At 34.5% G+C, this 17,351-nt stretch overlaps 1 protein-coding gene across 3 annotated transcripts in view; it reads left to right on the plus strand.

Moving 5' to 3' along the window:
* The first annotated feature begins 2,314 nt into the window (after positions 1 to 2,314).
* The window catches only part of LOC143246260 (cGMP-inhibited 3',5'-cyclic phosphodiesterase 3A-like), a 265,537-nt gene continuing 250,500 nt past the window's right edge, over positions 2,315 to 17,351 (plus strand). For 2 of the 3 annotated variants that reach the window (XM_076492689.1, XM_076492707.1), the window contains exon 1: positions 2,315 to 3,434. In XM_076492689.1, the coding sequence (XP_076348804.1) occupies positions 2,559 to 3,434 (876 nt within the window). In that variant the 5' untranslated portion in view covers positions 2,315 to 2,558. The remainder of the gene's footprint in view (positions 3,435 to 17,351) is intronic. The other variant, XM_076492699.1, reaches the window with a different exon arrangement.

Here is a 17,351-nt window from a genome sequence, read left to right on the forward strand (position 1 = left end):
AATACGTAAGAGAAACAACAACGTAAAGTCAAAATTCAGAAATATAATTGGAGTAAAAAATCTGTGTTTCCGATCCATCGGAAATAACCTATCATGTCAGGGAAGCATTTAAAACAAGAACATGAAATAATATTAAAATAATAAGTTATGAACCAGTCGCATCGAAAATAAGATAACCATAGTCTTCGACATCCAACAAGCTGATAACAAAGATAATAGCCTATTTCATCATAAACTGGATGCCTGCTTTGTTAACCAAATATACTCTTCAAAAAAAGAAACGCAAAAGGCAAAATTTGAGACATATTGTTAACAAGGTTATTCCGGGTAGTTCTGTATGACATGTGTGAAACTTTGCACATTCACTGCTGAACATTCAAAGTCTGCAAAGGCGAAGTACACGCTCACTAGTTGAAGTTTAACGTCAATAACGAGTATGCCCCCGTGAGCATCAGTAATTGCTTGGCATCTCCTGCCCATGGAAGCGATGAGATGACGAATCACATCCTGTGGAATGGCTGTCCACTCAGCCTGCAAAGCTGCTGCAAGCTGAGATAGAGTCTGCGGTTGAGGTTGTCGCCGTCGCAGACGTCGGTCCAACTCGTCCCAAAGATGTTCGATGGGGTTTAAATCTGATGATCAGGAAAGCCAGGAAAGAACGTTGACATTGTGGTGTCTCAAGAAGACAGTGGTGAGTGGGGCTGTGTGAGGACGGGCGTTGTCATGTTGAAAAACGTCGTTGACGTTCACCATGATGGGTTGCACATGGGGCCTAAGAATTTCGTCGACGGTTGCGTACGGTGTGATCGGAAATCCTACGCAGCCCTGGTATGGTTGACGCAGTAGACGTCGCAGTGGTGGTCCTATCCCGAAGGTGACGTAACCGGATGTAGCGATCTTGTGCGTGCGTGGTCACACGAGGTCTGCCAGATCGTGGACGGTCACGAGTTGATCCATGTTGTTGGTGACGATTCCATAGCCTTGTGATGGTACTTGGGTGGACATTCACAGCTCTGGCAACATCTGATCGAGATTCGCCTGCTTTCAAGCGACCAATGGCGTTGTTGCGTTGTGCTTCAGTCAGTCTTGGCGTAACTGTATTGCGTGCCGGTGGCTTAACACTGAGCTATGGAAACCGAGAACCCATCACTTTTATAGGAATTATGCACATGTTGCACTTGCAGAACATGCAGATCTCTCAAACAAATTTATTGGACACGAATGAGTTTTGGCGAAAAATCCGATGTTTTCCTTTGTTTCCAAAGTGCACAACTTTTATTGTCATTTTGGTCTGACAATCAGTGCCTTAACACGTGTAACATCACATACGTGTAACGTTGTTACATATATTTCTCTTTAAATTAACAAAAACATCCCTTTTGCCTTTCTTTTTTTGAAGAGTATAGTTTATCGATTTAAGCCTCCTCGTGTAAAAAAAATATAACACATGAAGCAACTACACAGTTCTCACTAAGTATTGTATATATATTCTTACTTCGTTATGCATACTAAAAACCCTAGGACTATGTAATTAAAGAATATTTACAGGTTATATTGTATTTTCCTCATTTGGTTTCTTTCGCCTAGAGAACGTAACTTTTGTCATGGAATAGCTGTTTCTAACCACGATGCTGATTCAGATAGAATTAAAACAAATCATGCGTTTAAATTGAAGAATTCCAAGTACCAAGAACTAGAAGATGAAAGAAATGTTCAAACTTAAAATAAATATTTGTTTTCTAGGTTGACGATATTGGTAGAATAGATTATATTGCGAACATTCTTAACGTAAACACAAGTTTTGTCCTTTAAGGCCGGAGGCTATACAAATTCAATCTCCGAACTCGGTAAGTCAACTAACGTTTCTATTTTAAGTTATTTGGTTTTGTTATCTTGCAATTAAAGAAGGCAAGTAAAGTGAAGCTCAGATGTAATTAGAAGAACAGACATTGGTGAGTTGAACCAAATCCATGAGTCCAACGAACAAATATTCTAACGTGCTTATCAGCTTAATCCTGAGATTGGTGAGGAAACACATCCACTGCGGTAACGTTGCTTCAGGGATCAATAAAACGTTTCTCGCTCTTAAGCATGTGAAGCGCAGGAGACTGTTAGTGATGGAGATGTCCTTGCTTTACTTTCTACTAACAGGTATGAGTGAAAACATATTTTATTTTTCTCTCTTCAAACGGTTACTCTTTTCATTTGATTTTTATTTATTTACGTGTTAAAGTACTAGCTAATCTTAAAGGGGAAAAAAACGTTCTTATTAAAGTCAGTTTGTTTACACATCTGCTGCTCTCACTCATTTATGAAGTCCACATTATTAATTTCCAATTACACAAAATATTACTAAGCTAGTCAACCATACCGAGGTTATCGGTACCATCTCCATCACAGATTCAAACTACCGGCCATGATATCATTTTTCTCGTACTTGTGAAGGTCAGCCCGCGTTCCCAGTGTGCTTTGCGCCTTAACTTATGTCTGTTAACAACATTCGATTCGCTCAGATGTCGCCCGGCGGTTTGCAGATGAATTGGAGCGGCTAAACGATCATGGCTTCGTGCAACCCGAGCTCTCTTGTTAGACGCAACTCTTCTCGCAAAAACAGTCATTCATTGGATTCTGAGTCAGCTGACAATAACAGTTATGTACAAGTGCTAATTAAGCCTCTTGAAAGCGAGAAACACAGCATTGTCCTTAGCTGGTTGGGCGTATCAAATCTCGAATTGTTGCCGGAACGCGCGGCAATCGTGTACGGCGCGAGTGCCGTAGTTTGTTGTTGTTTGGCGTACACTGTTTTAGCTTGTGATGTAGTTAACTTGTTTCAGCGTTTTTGTAAGTTCGTGGTCCCCATTTTTTCGTTAGTCTGCGCGCATTACCTGTTAGCTTTGTACAAGAGGAAACAAATCAACGCTACAAGTTTTTATTTCTTATTTTGTGCAAGCTTTTTAGGTGAAATTGTTGGACAGTGTATTTGTCAAGACTATGATAGTCTGATTGATTCGGAAACTCCTGTAACCGGATCAGATTCAGCCAAAGGCTTAAGCCTTACAGCTGTAAGCCTACTCCTGATTCACGTGACATCGGTAGCAGGAGCTGCCTCTCTAGCCGGCCTTTCCGGGCGGCTAAGGGTTAAAGTAATCCTGTTCTTTGCTTTCGTGCGACTTTTGTTTCTGTCATGTCTGTCCGAACTGCCTGCGTACGTAAGCCCTTTCTTGTCCAACGTTTGTGGACTGTTTGGTGTTTTACTGGCCAAGCATACCGAAACAATGCTGCACCCTCCTATTACAACTGTTATCACCCAGGATGGAAGAATTCTAGCTGTTCGTCGACGTCGGACCTCCAGCTATGCCGGACTGCACGTCGTAGGTCACGGGAAACTCAGACGAACCTCTCTTCCAGCCCTTTCTCGGTATCACTATGGACAGGTAAGACCAGTTAGATATAACCTTGCATCAACTTTAACATGATTTAAGTTATTGTAATTGTTAAAAACGTCTTCGTAGTTGAAAATTAACTTTATTTATTTTATTTATACCATACATGACGGAAAAATTTTAAGTAGTGTATAAAACTGTAAACAAATTAAAACTTGTATTTCGGTAAAAAATCGACAAACTATATATGTGTGTTTTTGATTGCGACAATTCAATGATCATTCAAGGCCTTCGTTCATTCGGAGTTCTTATCGCTATCCATGTCTTGAAAAACTTGTCACATTCTAACAACAAACTGTTAAAGTCACGACCTTCGAAATATGGTGTTTAATGTTATGCGTTATAGGCGATAACACTAATGTTGACATCCTCTTGTTTTAATGCAGTTATTAAGTTGATTAACTTGAACAAAATAGTTTGGATTTTATATCTTCACTAACGTATAATTTATTAGAGGATGTCAGCAAATGGTATGAAACTCAACTGAGGGAGAGGGGGAGGAAACGACTAAGGTTAACATAGTCCTGATGAAGGTATAAATAAATAGTTTGCTTCTTAAATTAATACTAACTTCTGAACAAAGCATGTTACTCACTTTGAGTGAAATTAAAATTCAGTCTGAATATAGATAATTAAATATATTTTTGTTAACGACATTTTCGACCATAATCCCAAAATATACCTCACGATACTCGGTCAGTTTACATTATTCAGTGATGTCCTAAACATGTATATAAAGCTGACAATGCATAACATTTCTATAATGAAAATATAATAACAAGAAATAAAATTAGATAGATTAGAAATTGTTACAAATACTGCTGATGAAAGTAAAATAAAGAAATAACAGTGTATATGTTACGGAATACACAAACATTGATTGTTGGCTTGAGTTACTGTTGCTGATTTGATTAGCTTAAGTTTTTCCTCACGATTAATAAAACGAAAAAAAAACACACGATGAATTTTATATGTTGCTTAACCTAGTATATTAGTTTCTATCCGAATAAAATAGAGTGTGTTGCAGTCTGGTATTCCTAGTTGAAGTTTAATTCAAGTAAAGTAGATATTACGTCTCGATTAGTTTGAGTATTTGTTATACGCTAGTTCTTCTTGTGGTAAAACTTCCTTTAGGTTTACTTTTGGATTCATATAAGAGTCACAAAACCGTAAAGTTATCCTAATAAATCAATAATTCTTAGCGAAACAGTAAAATAGAAACTTCAACTGTCATCCCAATCAGATGTCGGAAAGTTAGAAAAATGTATGTTACCAACACAGATATAGTACAAATTTAAATCTAAAGTTACATGTGCGGAGAGAATGCATATCTGCAACCATATTATTTAGAAATTAGTTACTCGTTTTAATAAATTAATACGTGGAGAATGTGACTTTAGATGGTCAATGCGTTAAATTGTGGTTCTTGCACTTGTGTAATAAATAATTTTAGTTTCACATATCTGTTAATAAGCTGTTAAAAAATAATAAAATAGTAGAAAGTTCAATATAACAATACACAGTAAAATGTATGCTGAAAAGAAGTGTTTAACGTATTTGTTAGTCTAATGTGGAGATCATTTGTTTACATTCTGTAAGTGTGAATGTAAATATTAAACCTTATCACTAAATGGACTGGACTTTGCATTCCTCTATTTACCAAATACTCTAAAATGTCTTGTCCTAATTTAAAAAGTGTTACAACATTATGGTGGTAAAAAAATAGCAACAGTTTTAGGAATTATATAGTTTGAATAATGTAAGGAATTATATAGGTTGAATAATGTAAGGAATTATGTAGTTGAATAATGTAAGAAATTATATAGTTTGAATAATGTAAGGAATTATATAGTTGAATAATGTAAGGAATTATATAGTTTGAATAATGTAAGGAATTATATAGTTGAATAATGTAAGGAATTATATAGTTTGAATAATGTAAGGAATTACATAGTTTTTGGGTTCAAAACGTGTACAAAAAATTAAAAGAAATACATTTTCGTACTAAACACTATATGTTTAGGAATATTATATTACTTCATGTATTTTGTTTGTAAATATTTGTGAATACTTTTTATTGTTCTAATAATCCTGAAAAGTCTAATTTAGAACTGGTTATGGTTTTGTTTATAGGTTCAGTAATTAATAGAATCGGGGATTAATATTTCACGATGTTAAAAATATATTCTTTGTAAAGAAAATAGTTTTAAATACGAAACTGTTGTTTATGATAGAATATTTCATTTACTTTTAATTTCTTAATTATTAACATCTATGTAAATACATGAGCAATATTAAAAACAATCTCAATGGATAATGAATGTTTTTGTTTGTTTTCTAACGTTTACAAAGCAAATGAGCCCACGTATTTCACTAATCCAAGCAACATCTGTGACGATTAGTTACACCTCTATGTAACATCAATAACAGTACTAAGTACGTTTGTTTTTCACAAGGATTATTATTCTATTACCTTCTGTATGAAATGTTTTAAACGTAAAAAAAAATGCCATCATTTTCATTTGTAAGTGAAAGTGATGTTCCGATGCTAAGCTTTATTTTCATCAAGTAAAGATATAATCAAATATTGGCCAGTTTTCGTTAGACATGAGAATGAACCACAGGGGTATATTTCAGTAAAGGTATAATATTTACATTTTTTGAAGTACATTTCAATGAGATTAGAAGCTCGTATATAATAGCTCTGGCATAATTTTGCATAGATCGAGGTGTCGACCATGTAATGATAACTGGCAGTGGGGGATGTATATTATTTTGTGACAACATGAAGCTACGGTTTTAGGAGTTATAAGAGACATAAGAATTAATAGTCAGCTGACATAATGCAATGTAAGCAAGAGTAATTTTTTTATATTAGCATATTATATTTCATAAAACTTAATCACAACTATTTACATAGTGATTTTAATAAGACAAATCATTTTGTGAATAAAAGTCTCATTACTTATTTAATTTCATATACTTATATATCTGTAGTTTTCGTGTACCACTTCTGTTTTGAATATGACAAAGTAAGTAAAGCTTTTTGAATTTCTTAAGGAAATTACTATTTACTCTAATACATTGAACCTGAAACAAGAGAATGTAGAGGTTATAAAATAATGTAAAATGTAATTTACGAAGAATAGTTTTGAGGCTGGATACTAACGTCAGGATTTAGTTAGAGCAGTTTTGGGTTCTTTATGTTAATCTTCTAGAAATTATTAGTATTATTACTATTGTAGACTATAGAAGTTTGTATTGCTATTTGGCCAAAAAAGGTTTGACTTTGTGTAATGGACGTGGCTTGATGTCCAGAATTTTCTGAGGTTTCAGAACAGTTGAGTAATATGAAACGGAAGTTAGACTAGAAACGATTATTATTTTTGAGTTTTATAGTTATATTGAGCTAGAAGTAATTAATTATTATTTGATATTTTAGTCTGCTAATTAAATTTTAGATTACTAAACTTCTAAATATACGTAAGAAATTAACTAATAAGTGAAACTGTTGTACTAGCCTCTACTGTGAAAGTTACCCTAGCAGAGAACATAGTTAAACTTACCTTTTATCGAATAAATAAAACTATTTATTACCACTGAGTGAACTGAACTTTGCATTCCTCTATCTACCAAATAATCTAAAATGTCTCGTCCTAATTTAAGAAGGGTTACAACATTATGATGGGAAAAAAATGAGACTGATTTTTGTAAATGACAATTTATAACTAAATTTTTAGTATTGCTACTTTTTAACTTTAACATAGTAAGCTAAACAATATAAACTAGAAAATACCAAATATGTACAAACATTCCAACCATATAATTAATAGATATTTAGATGTAGGAGGCCCTTGGTACCTAGTGACAACTTCGATTACAAATTTAAATATCATATATACTCTTCAAAAAAAGAAACGTGAAAGGCAAAATTTGAGACATATTGTTAACAAGTTTATTCCGGGTAGTTCTGTATGACATGTGTGAAACTTTGCACATTCACTGCTGAACATCCAAAGTCTGCAAAGGCGAAGTCCACGCTCTCTAGTTGAAGTTTAACGTCACTCAACGTCAATAACGAGTATGCCCCGTGAGCATCAATAACTGCTTGGCATCTCCTGCCCATGGAAGCGATGAGATGACGAATCACATCCTGTGGAATGGCTGTCCACTCAGCCTGCAAAGCTGCTGCAAGCTGAGATAGAGTCTGCGGTTGAGGTTGTCGCCGTCGCAGACGTCGGTCCAACTCGTCCCAAAGATGTTCGATGGGGTTTAAATCTGGTGATCTGGAGGGCCAGGAAAGAACGTTGATGTTGTGGTGTCTCAAGAAGACAGTGATGAGTCGGGCTGTGTGAGGACGGGCGTTGTCATGTTGAAAAACGTCGTTGACGTTCACCATGATGGGTTGCACATGGGGCCTAAGAATCTCGTCGACGGTTGCGTACGGTGTGATCGGAAATCCTACGCAGCCCTGGTATGGTTGACGCAGTAGACGTCGCAGTGGTGGTCCTATCCCGAAGGTGACGTAACCGGATGTAGCGATCTTGTGCGGGCGTGGTCACACGAGGTCTGCCAGATCGTGAACGTTCACAAGTTGATCCATGTTGTTGGTGACGATTACATAGCCTTGTGATGGTGCTTGGGTAAACATTCACAGCTCTGGCAACATCTGATCGAGGTTCGCCTGCTTTCAAGTGACCAATGGCGTTGTCGCGTTGTGCTTCAGTCAGTCTTGGAGTAACTGTATTGCGTGTCGGTGGCTTAACACTAAACTATAGAAACTGAGAACCCGTCACTTTTATAGGGATTTTACACATGTTGCACTTGCAGAACATGCAGATCTCTCAAACAAATTTATTGGACACGAATGCGTTTTGGCGAAAAATCCGATGTTTTCCTCCGTTTTCAAAGTGCACAACTTTTATTGTCATTTTGGTCTGACAATCAGTGCCTTAACATGTGTAACATCACATACTCTGAGCTTGTAACGTTATTGCATATATTTCTCTTTAAAATAACAAAAATATCCCTTTTGCGTTTCTTTTTTTGAAGAGTACGCTTATACAATTATTATGTTTAATTTATAGATTTAGTTCAGAACCAAAATGTATTCACCAATTTTATTTACTTGAAAAATGTTATTTTAACAAAATAAATGATTAGCTTTAACACTTGTATTTTCCATGTGTAAGACACGTGATAATTTTGTTTTATTCAGCATGTTTATCGTAAATACTCAATAGCCAGACGTTGTACATGTGACAATTATTGTAGACTTGAGTCAATTAGTGGAGTTATTACTCTCTAAACAAAAGACTTCAGTCATGGTCGTTTCACTTATTCAAAGCAATATGCATGACAATAAGATACTAGGTACAGAAGAAGGCGGAGATTAGAGTACGTTTGTATAATGTAAGGAATTATATAGTTATGTGGTTCAAAACTTGTACATTTAATACAAAAAAGTAGTAAAAATACATTTTTGCACTAAACACTATTTAAATTCATAATAAATGTACGAATAAAATAAATGAAATATGCATTAGACCTTCAAAATAGTAATCTTACCAGTCATCTCATCTACGCTGCAAAGTAATGAGACATAATTAAATTCACTGCTCAGTTGGGGACAATTCATTAGTGTTAAATGGGTGTGCTTTCAACCAAATTACTGTCACAAAATGACAGTTTCCTGACAGGTGAAGTGGAACATCCTTGTGTACATTGGTCACACTTTGATATTTACAGATCAGCAATGTTTTTATTACTAGCGCAAATTTTCATTTTGGGATACGACCCCAAGTTCCAAATTTGTTGTCGTATTAATGACTCCAGTTTCATTATGTGGTATATCACTGACAAAATCGCTGTTTTTGTACTCTACACTGTTCATAACATTGTCGAATTGCTGTGCAGTGCAGTTCTAATAATAAATTAACTATGTATGCTGTTCCTTTTTATGGTTAACTAACAGTTAGAGTGCAAACATTTTACACTAGAAATTAATGGAAGTTTTACCCATGTAAGTGATGTGCCTCTAACTACAATGCTATCTCAACTGAACGTTTAACATTTACTAGACACACTATGATGTATCATAATTAAAAAAAAACTATTTTGAGTTTCTTTTTAGAAAGACAATAATAATAAATAACATAAATAAATAATAATAATAAAGACTAATTTGAATTTCTTTTTATAAAGACAATATTTTTCGCACTATATTGAGAACTATGTTTTGAACGCATACCTATTCAAGAGCATCCCACCTGTGTTATTAAAAGTCCGAAGCATTAGTTATGCAAGCAATATAGTTTCCCTTCTTGATGTGGTATCTAGAGAGCTGATAGCACATATTTACACGATGATGGCTCTGTGGTTTTCAAGTTGTTTTTATTGTCCTGTACATGTCTTGTATCCATTCCTTAAACTCCTAAAACGCTTTTGATCAAAACACGTGCATATGAAACAGTTTTTGTGATTGGAAAACCAAGCAATGTTAACAATAATGTAACTTAGTTTCTGGACAACTAATTTTAAATCGATACCCTAATTATCTAATAATATCAAAATACATGTCTAGCAGAACAAAAAAAAAACATCAACGTTGAGAAATCTCGCTTAAAGTCGTAAAACAACCATATTTCATAAATATTTTGCTTCTAGTGCGTCAGCAGAAGCGACAGTTGACAAATAGCTGAAATTAAATGAAAATCTGTAAACATGAAGACAGAGATTTTCTGTACTATTAAAAACGATGAGCTAGTATTGTTTGTTTGTAGTTAAGCGCAAAGTTACGCAACGAGCTATCTCTACTCTGCCCATCACGAGTATCGAACTATATTTGTAGCGTTGTAAATTCGTAATCATACTGCAATGCCACCGGGTAGAAATAGAATAAAATATGAGGACATTTTACACATTCGAATATTCATGGCCACAAAAACATAGAAACGTATACGTTAAATACTTTATTCGTTTCACCGAAAAACGTTCATGTGGAAAACTATTTTCAAAGGATAACTGTTTTTGGTAATTCTAATTGCGCATGAACACAAAGATTTGCAATCTTGTTGGTAACAACACCTCATTTTTCCTTGTGGCGATCATTCTGTGAACCTCGTAGTGAAAATTATTGTAAAACATTATTTTATTTAAATAATGTATATTACTTTCGTGTGTTTGTTTATCGTTAATACACAATCATCTAGTAAATGAGCTATTTTTAAAACACACACTCAACTTCTTTTGACACTATAGAGAAATGTAAAATTGAAAAAAATGTAAAGAAATAAATATACCAAACGTGAGATATACTGACAGTATTAAGTTGAAGTTAAAGAAAACTTTCAGCAGGAAGGGGGTTATAATGTAACGATCAATCCCACTATTCGTTGGCAAAAGAGTAGCCCAAGAGTTGACGGTGGGTGGTGATGACTAGCTGCCTTCCCTCGAGTTTTACACTGCTAAATAAGGTACGGCTAGCGTAGATAGCCCTCGTGTCGCTTTGCACGAAGCTCAAAACAAAGACTGAAGTTTAGTCATCAACAGCCGAGTTTGAATCATACAGATTTCTAATATTTTCAGTACTTTGGTATGACGTATTTGTACAAGTAAATCTAGTCATCAAATTAATGTAGAGCTGAACTATAAAAATTAACATTAATGAATTTTGAAGATAGTCGAATTTACGTCAAATCAATTCAGAATATAGGACACGTTGAATTACACAATGAATGCTTGAATTGAGATGTATCACTATGTGGTGCCGATGGAATTAAGTCATGTGTTGATGAAAATAACTTAGTGGTTTATCTTCAAATTGTAGTAAAACTTCTTTTGTTGCGCTTTATTTATAAGAAAGATTTAGCAGCAGTATATCCCAATGTGGTTATTGCTGACAGGATGCTACTTACAGCTAGTGTTGCGTGTGTTGAAAGAATTTATGTGTTAAAAATTGAAATGTATTAATCCTACCAGATGTTGTGTGTGTGTTTCTGGAGCATTCGCCATCGAAAGTGATTTGCTGGAAAGAGAATTTTACAAAAAACTTTCGAATAATCTGTGACAAGAGTACTTACAAAATAAATGCTTGTATTTTAATAATCACGGGCGAGAATTATGTGAAAGCCAAGATGTATATTTATAAGTAACTAGGACATTTTTCCACGTTGGTAATAATTTGTAAAGCTGAGATTGTTTCAGGGCAACTGACTTCTGTCGCGACTGCTTTAAGTGTTAGTACAAGTAAATTTTTAGTAAATTCAAGAAACGTATTATATTGTCGGTTAGATGATTAAACTTGTGTTAAAGAGAACTTTTCTTGTTTGGCACAGGAGTAACTCTACTGACTTACGCCGCTATAATCCGGGTTTCGATACCCGTGGGGGGCAGAGCACAGGTCGTCTATTGAGTAGCTTTGCGCTTAATTACAAACAACAGCATCTCTCTCAGCAAAATGGATTTCTTGAACACAAGTCTATCACACTTGAATACTGTCGACAGTGATACAAATAAGGAGAAGATAATATAGAGTGTTATTAGTTCTTTAGTAAATTTCGAAAAGACGAATCACAAAGAAGTATAGTCTGTTATATCAATTATAAAATTAATGAAACGTCAATCTCAACTTTTTAAAGGTATGAAGAATAGATATCTATCAACGTTTAATATATCAAATGTTACTAGAGTAAAAATATTATGTTCGCAATTGGGTGCAGACTGTGAGTGGTTGTAAGGCTCAAAACATCGTGGGTTTAGATTTCAGTTTTGAACTTAGAAAGATGGAATACCCTAACGCGTTTTTGGGTATTATCACTACAGACATTTTCCACTTAAATTTGTACTGTATGTACAGTATTTTGATCTTGTTTCAACTTTTAATGCTTATGGTTATGTCGAATTTTGCTTATATTTTCTTTTCTGTTGATTGTCCGGTATATAATATATTATGATAATTCTTTATTCGTAAATGATACTTACTTATCGTCGACTGAAGCAGTTAAGTTCTTTGTCGTGTAATATTAATCTTCTAGTTACATACAATGTGTTAGTTTGTTTCAGAGCAAAGCCACATTGGATTATCTACTGCGCTGATCGCGGGGAATCGAGCCCCGGTTTTTTGCGTTGTATGTCCTTAGACTTACCGCTGTCCCATCGGAGACAATTACATATAGAAAACATCTTAAATCATTCAAATAAACTTTGTTGTATTTTTCACTGTAAACCATTCTTAGTGTTTCTGGTTTAGATCTATGTATTTTTAACTTAAGTATTTTGATCTAAATGGTTTGAATATTGAGAATAGTTGTACCATGTACTACTAGGGACTTAGAAATATAAAACTGGCATCTGGAACATACTATTCAGAAATGTACATTAGTCATAAGTAGGGTCAGGTTTAGATACTTTGAGGCTCCATTCTTTCGGGCTTGAAAGCCCGTGTAGTTGCATAGGTTGCTCCACCTCTAGAACTGACACTGTTCATAAGTTATGAATATGGGAGATTTCAAAAACACAGTTAATTATCCTTGTTTAATATTAATATGTAATACCTTAGAGTAAACACTTTACTTGACTCTCAAAGCGTCCCCAGTGGCAGAATGGCATGTCTGCGGACTTACAACGCTAGAAACCGGGTTTCAATACACGTGATGAGCAGAGCGCAGAGAGCCCAATGTGCAGCTTTGTGCTTAATTATCTGCAAACTTTCAGAGCCATAATATTAAAAAAGATTTTATAACATGCTGTTCGATACTGGAAAATTGACGTTGTGTGTATGTTTGCATAGTCACTTAAAGTGGTTATATAGTTGAACACAATAGTAGTATATTCCACTGAATACTTTGGATAATGTATTCTATTTAGTAGAATAAGGAGCATGAAATATTTTTCTCTGACTTTTAATAGTACAAACTATTTTAGTTTTTATTATTCAGGTTTTTATTTTATTACGTTTCTGTTTCATTAGGAGCGATTTCCTACTTACAAGTAGCTATGATAGTGAATGTGCAGCTTCGGACGTTTTTAGACTTGTGTAGTACACCTATTCCTAATGGAATGTTTTTGCAAGGCTTGTAAATAGTTGGATAGAATGCACTGATTTCACCAGTTGGTTTTTGCTTGTATCCTTAAGGAAATTTGAAATTGCTGTACGTAAACAGCTGGGAACAACTGGGTGTGTGTGTTTTTCTCATAGCAAAGCCACATGGGGCTATCTGCTGAGCCCACCGAGGGGAATCGAACCCCTGATTTTAGCGTTGTAAATCCGTAGGCTTACCGCTGTACTAGCAGGGGGCCAGCTGGGAACATAGATGGCTTTATGTTTATTTTAAGCATTGGTTTTAGTCTAATCATGTAAAAAGTAGCAACATTCAAATAATGAAAATAACATTTTAATCTATCAAAATGATTAAAATAAGAATTATTCTTAAATTTAAAAATTTGTTTCAGATTTCAGAAGACATCGTTTTAAACTACAAAATACGTTTCCAAAATATTACACATTTAAAAAAATATATTAGCTTATCTATAAAGATAGCTGGAAAAATCAGAGAATAAAATATCGAAAATGAAAAAAACTAAGAAGTAAATTTATTAACAATCCATCGTGTGTGAGTCAAAATAAAATATTCAATATATCGTATTCAGGGTAACAGTAATACTTCTAAGAATAGTTTATCTGAGAATAATTAGTTTTATCCACACATGTGCTAAACATCTCTCAGTTTACAGTTTCACCAACATAACGTTGTATACACGCTAAGGTTATCCATAGTCTATAAAAACAATTTGCATACTGTGAGTTAATGCAAATACGAGTGGTATTGCTAAGGGCAATACCTCTAATTCTGTTATATTTTGGAATTGATTCACGACAATTTCTTGATCATCGACAGTTAAATTTTGCTACAGATAATTGGAGCCCTTTCAGAGAATAGATATTTGTATAAGAAGATTGATGTAGAATTAGTTTAAAGAAGAAGGCTTTCAGTGAACCCGAAGGAAGATATAAAACTCGCACACCAGTACATTGAAGGCAGAAAAGAGCAGGAAAATCACAACTACAAATATATATAGAGCAATGAAGAGAACCCTTCGACCTAAAAATTCATCATGAAGAAGCTAAGTATATCTCCTGATGCCTGTAACAATAAATGAGTATTTGAAGACGAGAAAATTCATCAGTGTCCAGCCACGTCACAAAGTCAATGGTGTTTTTTCATGTGAAGAATGAACGAAGAAATAAGAATTAGAGAAGTCCCCCTGATGAAACTCCTATAGACTTTCGTGCTTTTAGCTTTCTTAAACGTGGGCTTGGAAACTTACATTCTGATTCTTGTTGTGTGAAGCACCTGCAGAATGTTTGTTTTGAATTTCACGCAAAGCTACACAAGGGCTATCTGCGATAGCTGTCCCTAGTAAAACAATGTAAGACTAGAGGGAAGACAGATAGTTATCATTAGCAACCGCAAACTCTAGGGATAGTCTTTTACCAGCGTATCGTGCAATTGGCTGTCACATTATACTCCCCCACTGGTGAAAGGGCGAGCATAGTCGGTGTGACGGGGATTGCGAGTCGAGCTCCTCAACTATTCGGTCATACTGGACCATATGGCGGAATGCATATCAAAATCTATTACAATTAAAACAACAACATTGGGCAATAAATACTACGTGATAGAAATTTGAAATCGTGTTTATAAAACCAGCTCAGGGCAGCAAGCAGTATTATTTACTAAACCAAAAGTTAATATTTACCAATTGGTATCGCCATTCGTGTGGTAGACTTTTTCTGTTGGACAAGTATTCCTTTTTACATAATTAACTTTAATACAGTTTTGAAATTTCTGTGTCATCTCTACGACAAGAATGAAAATGCAGTGTTGCATTTGAAATATACACTGAGGAAGTATATAAAGAAATTATATCTCCTGACGCCTTTAACAATAAATGAGGATTTGAAGACAACGAAACTCACCAGATTTCAACCACGCCACAAAGTCAATGGTTGTACATCAGAAGTCGCGCTACCTTTTATAGAATTGTTTTAGAACATGTTTTCCAAAAATCTGTATCTTCAACCGTAACGCCTACTTTTTTGTGCATACTGTATCAAAGTAGTTGATTTCAGATTAACTAAGATGTTACATATGGGCAATGATATATGGGAGAATGGATATTTCAAACCTATAGGCTAAGATTGTAAATTTTAACACTAGAAATAAATGACCTTATGATAACAAATTTTTGTTTGTTTGTTTTTGAATTTCGCACAAAGCTACTCGAGGGCTATCTGCGCTAGCCGTCCCTAATTTTGTAGTGTAAAACTACAGGGAAGGCAGCTAGTCATCACCACCCACCACCAACTATTGGGCTACTCTTTTACCAACGAATAGTGGGATTGACCGTCACATTATATTGCCCCCACGGCTGAAAGGGCGAGTATGTTTAGCGCGACGGGGATGCGAACCCGTGCCACTCAGATTACGAGTCGCACGCCTTAACACGCTTGGCCATGCTGGGCCAGCATAGAATATGATACTGTGTGAATAATTGTTAACATTGATATCATTGGCATCATTGAAAAGTTAAAAAATGGTTCGGGTAAACGCCCTAAGACGTAAAATGTACGACAGACTGTTTACCAGATAATATTGAAATTTTGAACAAAGGCATTGACGATGATTTTTATAAATTGGGACCTGAAAAGATCAGGAAATACCGGATTCTATATGTCATTCCTTCTGAACCAAAGTTTTGTCTGGCTATTACACCCTGACATTGAAGGCCAAATGAGAACTGGAATATAGATATTATGAACTTCAAAGGAAATATAATCTAATTATTTAAAGACTTTACAACTGATTATAGTTGATTAAAGATTTTCCTTGAGATATAGAAATGAAATGCAAAATATCATTCACAAAATACGATGAGAGGAAACCAAAGTGAGTGTTTGATATTTTAGCTTAATGCAATACCTTGTAAACACATTGCAAGTGAAACTGTTTATCATTACTGTTTTAATTCTTTACCATAACACTCCGAGCCGACAAATCTTAATGGAATACTCCTGAAGAAACTGTATAGCGAAACGTTGAATGTCTAATTAAATAAAAAGAACAATTTATTGTTAAAAGTTCGTTTATTAAAATATCTTCTATACAACAATATGTACTGCAGATATTAAATAATACGATTATGCATTGTTTAACATTTCGAAAAAGATACAAATTTATTCACTACCAGTCACAACAATACTGTGTACATTTTTTCAGGCTCGTTATTGCAGTTAATTCATTATTGTTTGACATGTCTATAAGTGTTCACGACAATGTTGGAGGAGACTTTAAATGTTGTATCTATAATTACACAGTCATTCAAATACTTTGTAATCAACCACGGGAAACAAATAATAATAATTCATTTTTTTTTATTAGAGAAACACATACTTAGCAAAAGTAAAATGCAGTATTTTGGAGTTTCTTCAAGAAGCGTGAATTTGAATTTAAACAATACACGTGCTGTAAAGTATCATAATTTGAAAACCAATAATGAAACTAGAAAGTATATTGAGATAATATAAGTACTGTTGTGGTGACAACACTTAACTTTTCTGTGTTAGCTACTATAATGTTATTTTTTTATGATGATGGTATGATAGATGTAAAAGGTTTACAAAGTTAACGGTGTCACATTGTCAACGCTGTAACCAAATGTTCTCTGTTTTACACAAAATAAAAACTTTCACTATAATTATAGGATTACTAAGTGTTGATCATAAAGTTCTAAATAACATCAAAAGATATCCTGAGATTACAAAAAAATTAACTATTATAGCTTTGTACACAAATTTGAAATAATATAGGAAACAAATAACGAAAAAACCAAGTGTCTAATCAGATA

Source organism: Tachypleus tridentatus, chromosome 1 (assembly GCF_004210375.1).
Source record: "Tachypleus tridentatus isolate NWPU-2018 chromosome 1, ASM421037v1, whole genome shotgun sequence".
In the NCBI taxonomy this organism is placed as follows: Eukaryota; Metazoa; Arthropoda; class Merostomata; order Xiphosura; family Limulidae; genus Tachypleus; species Tachypleus tridentatus.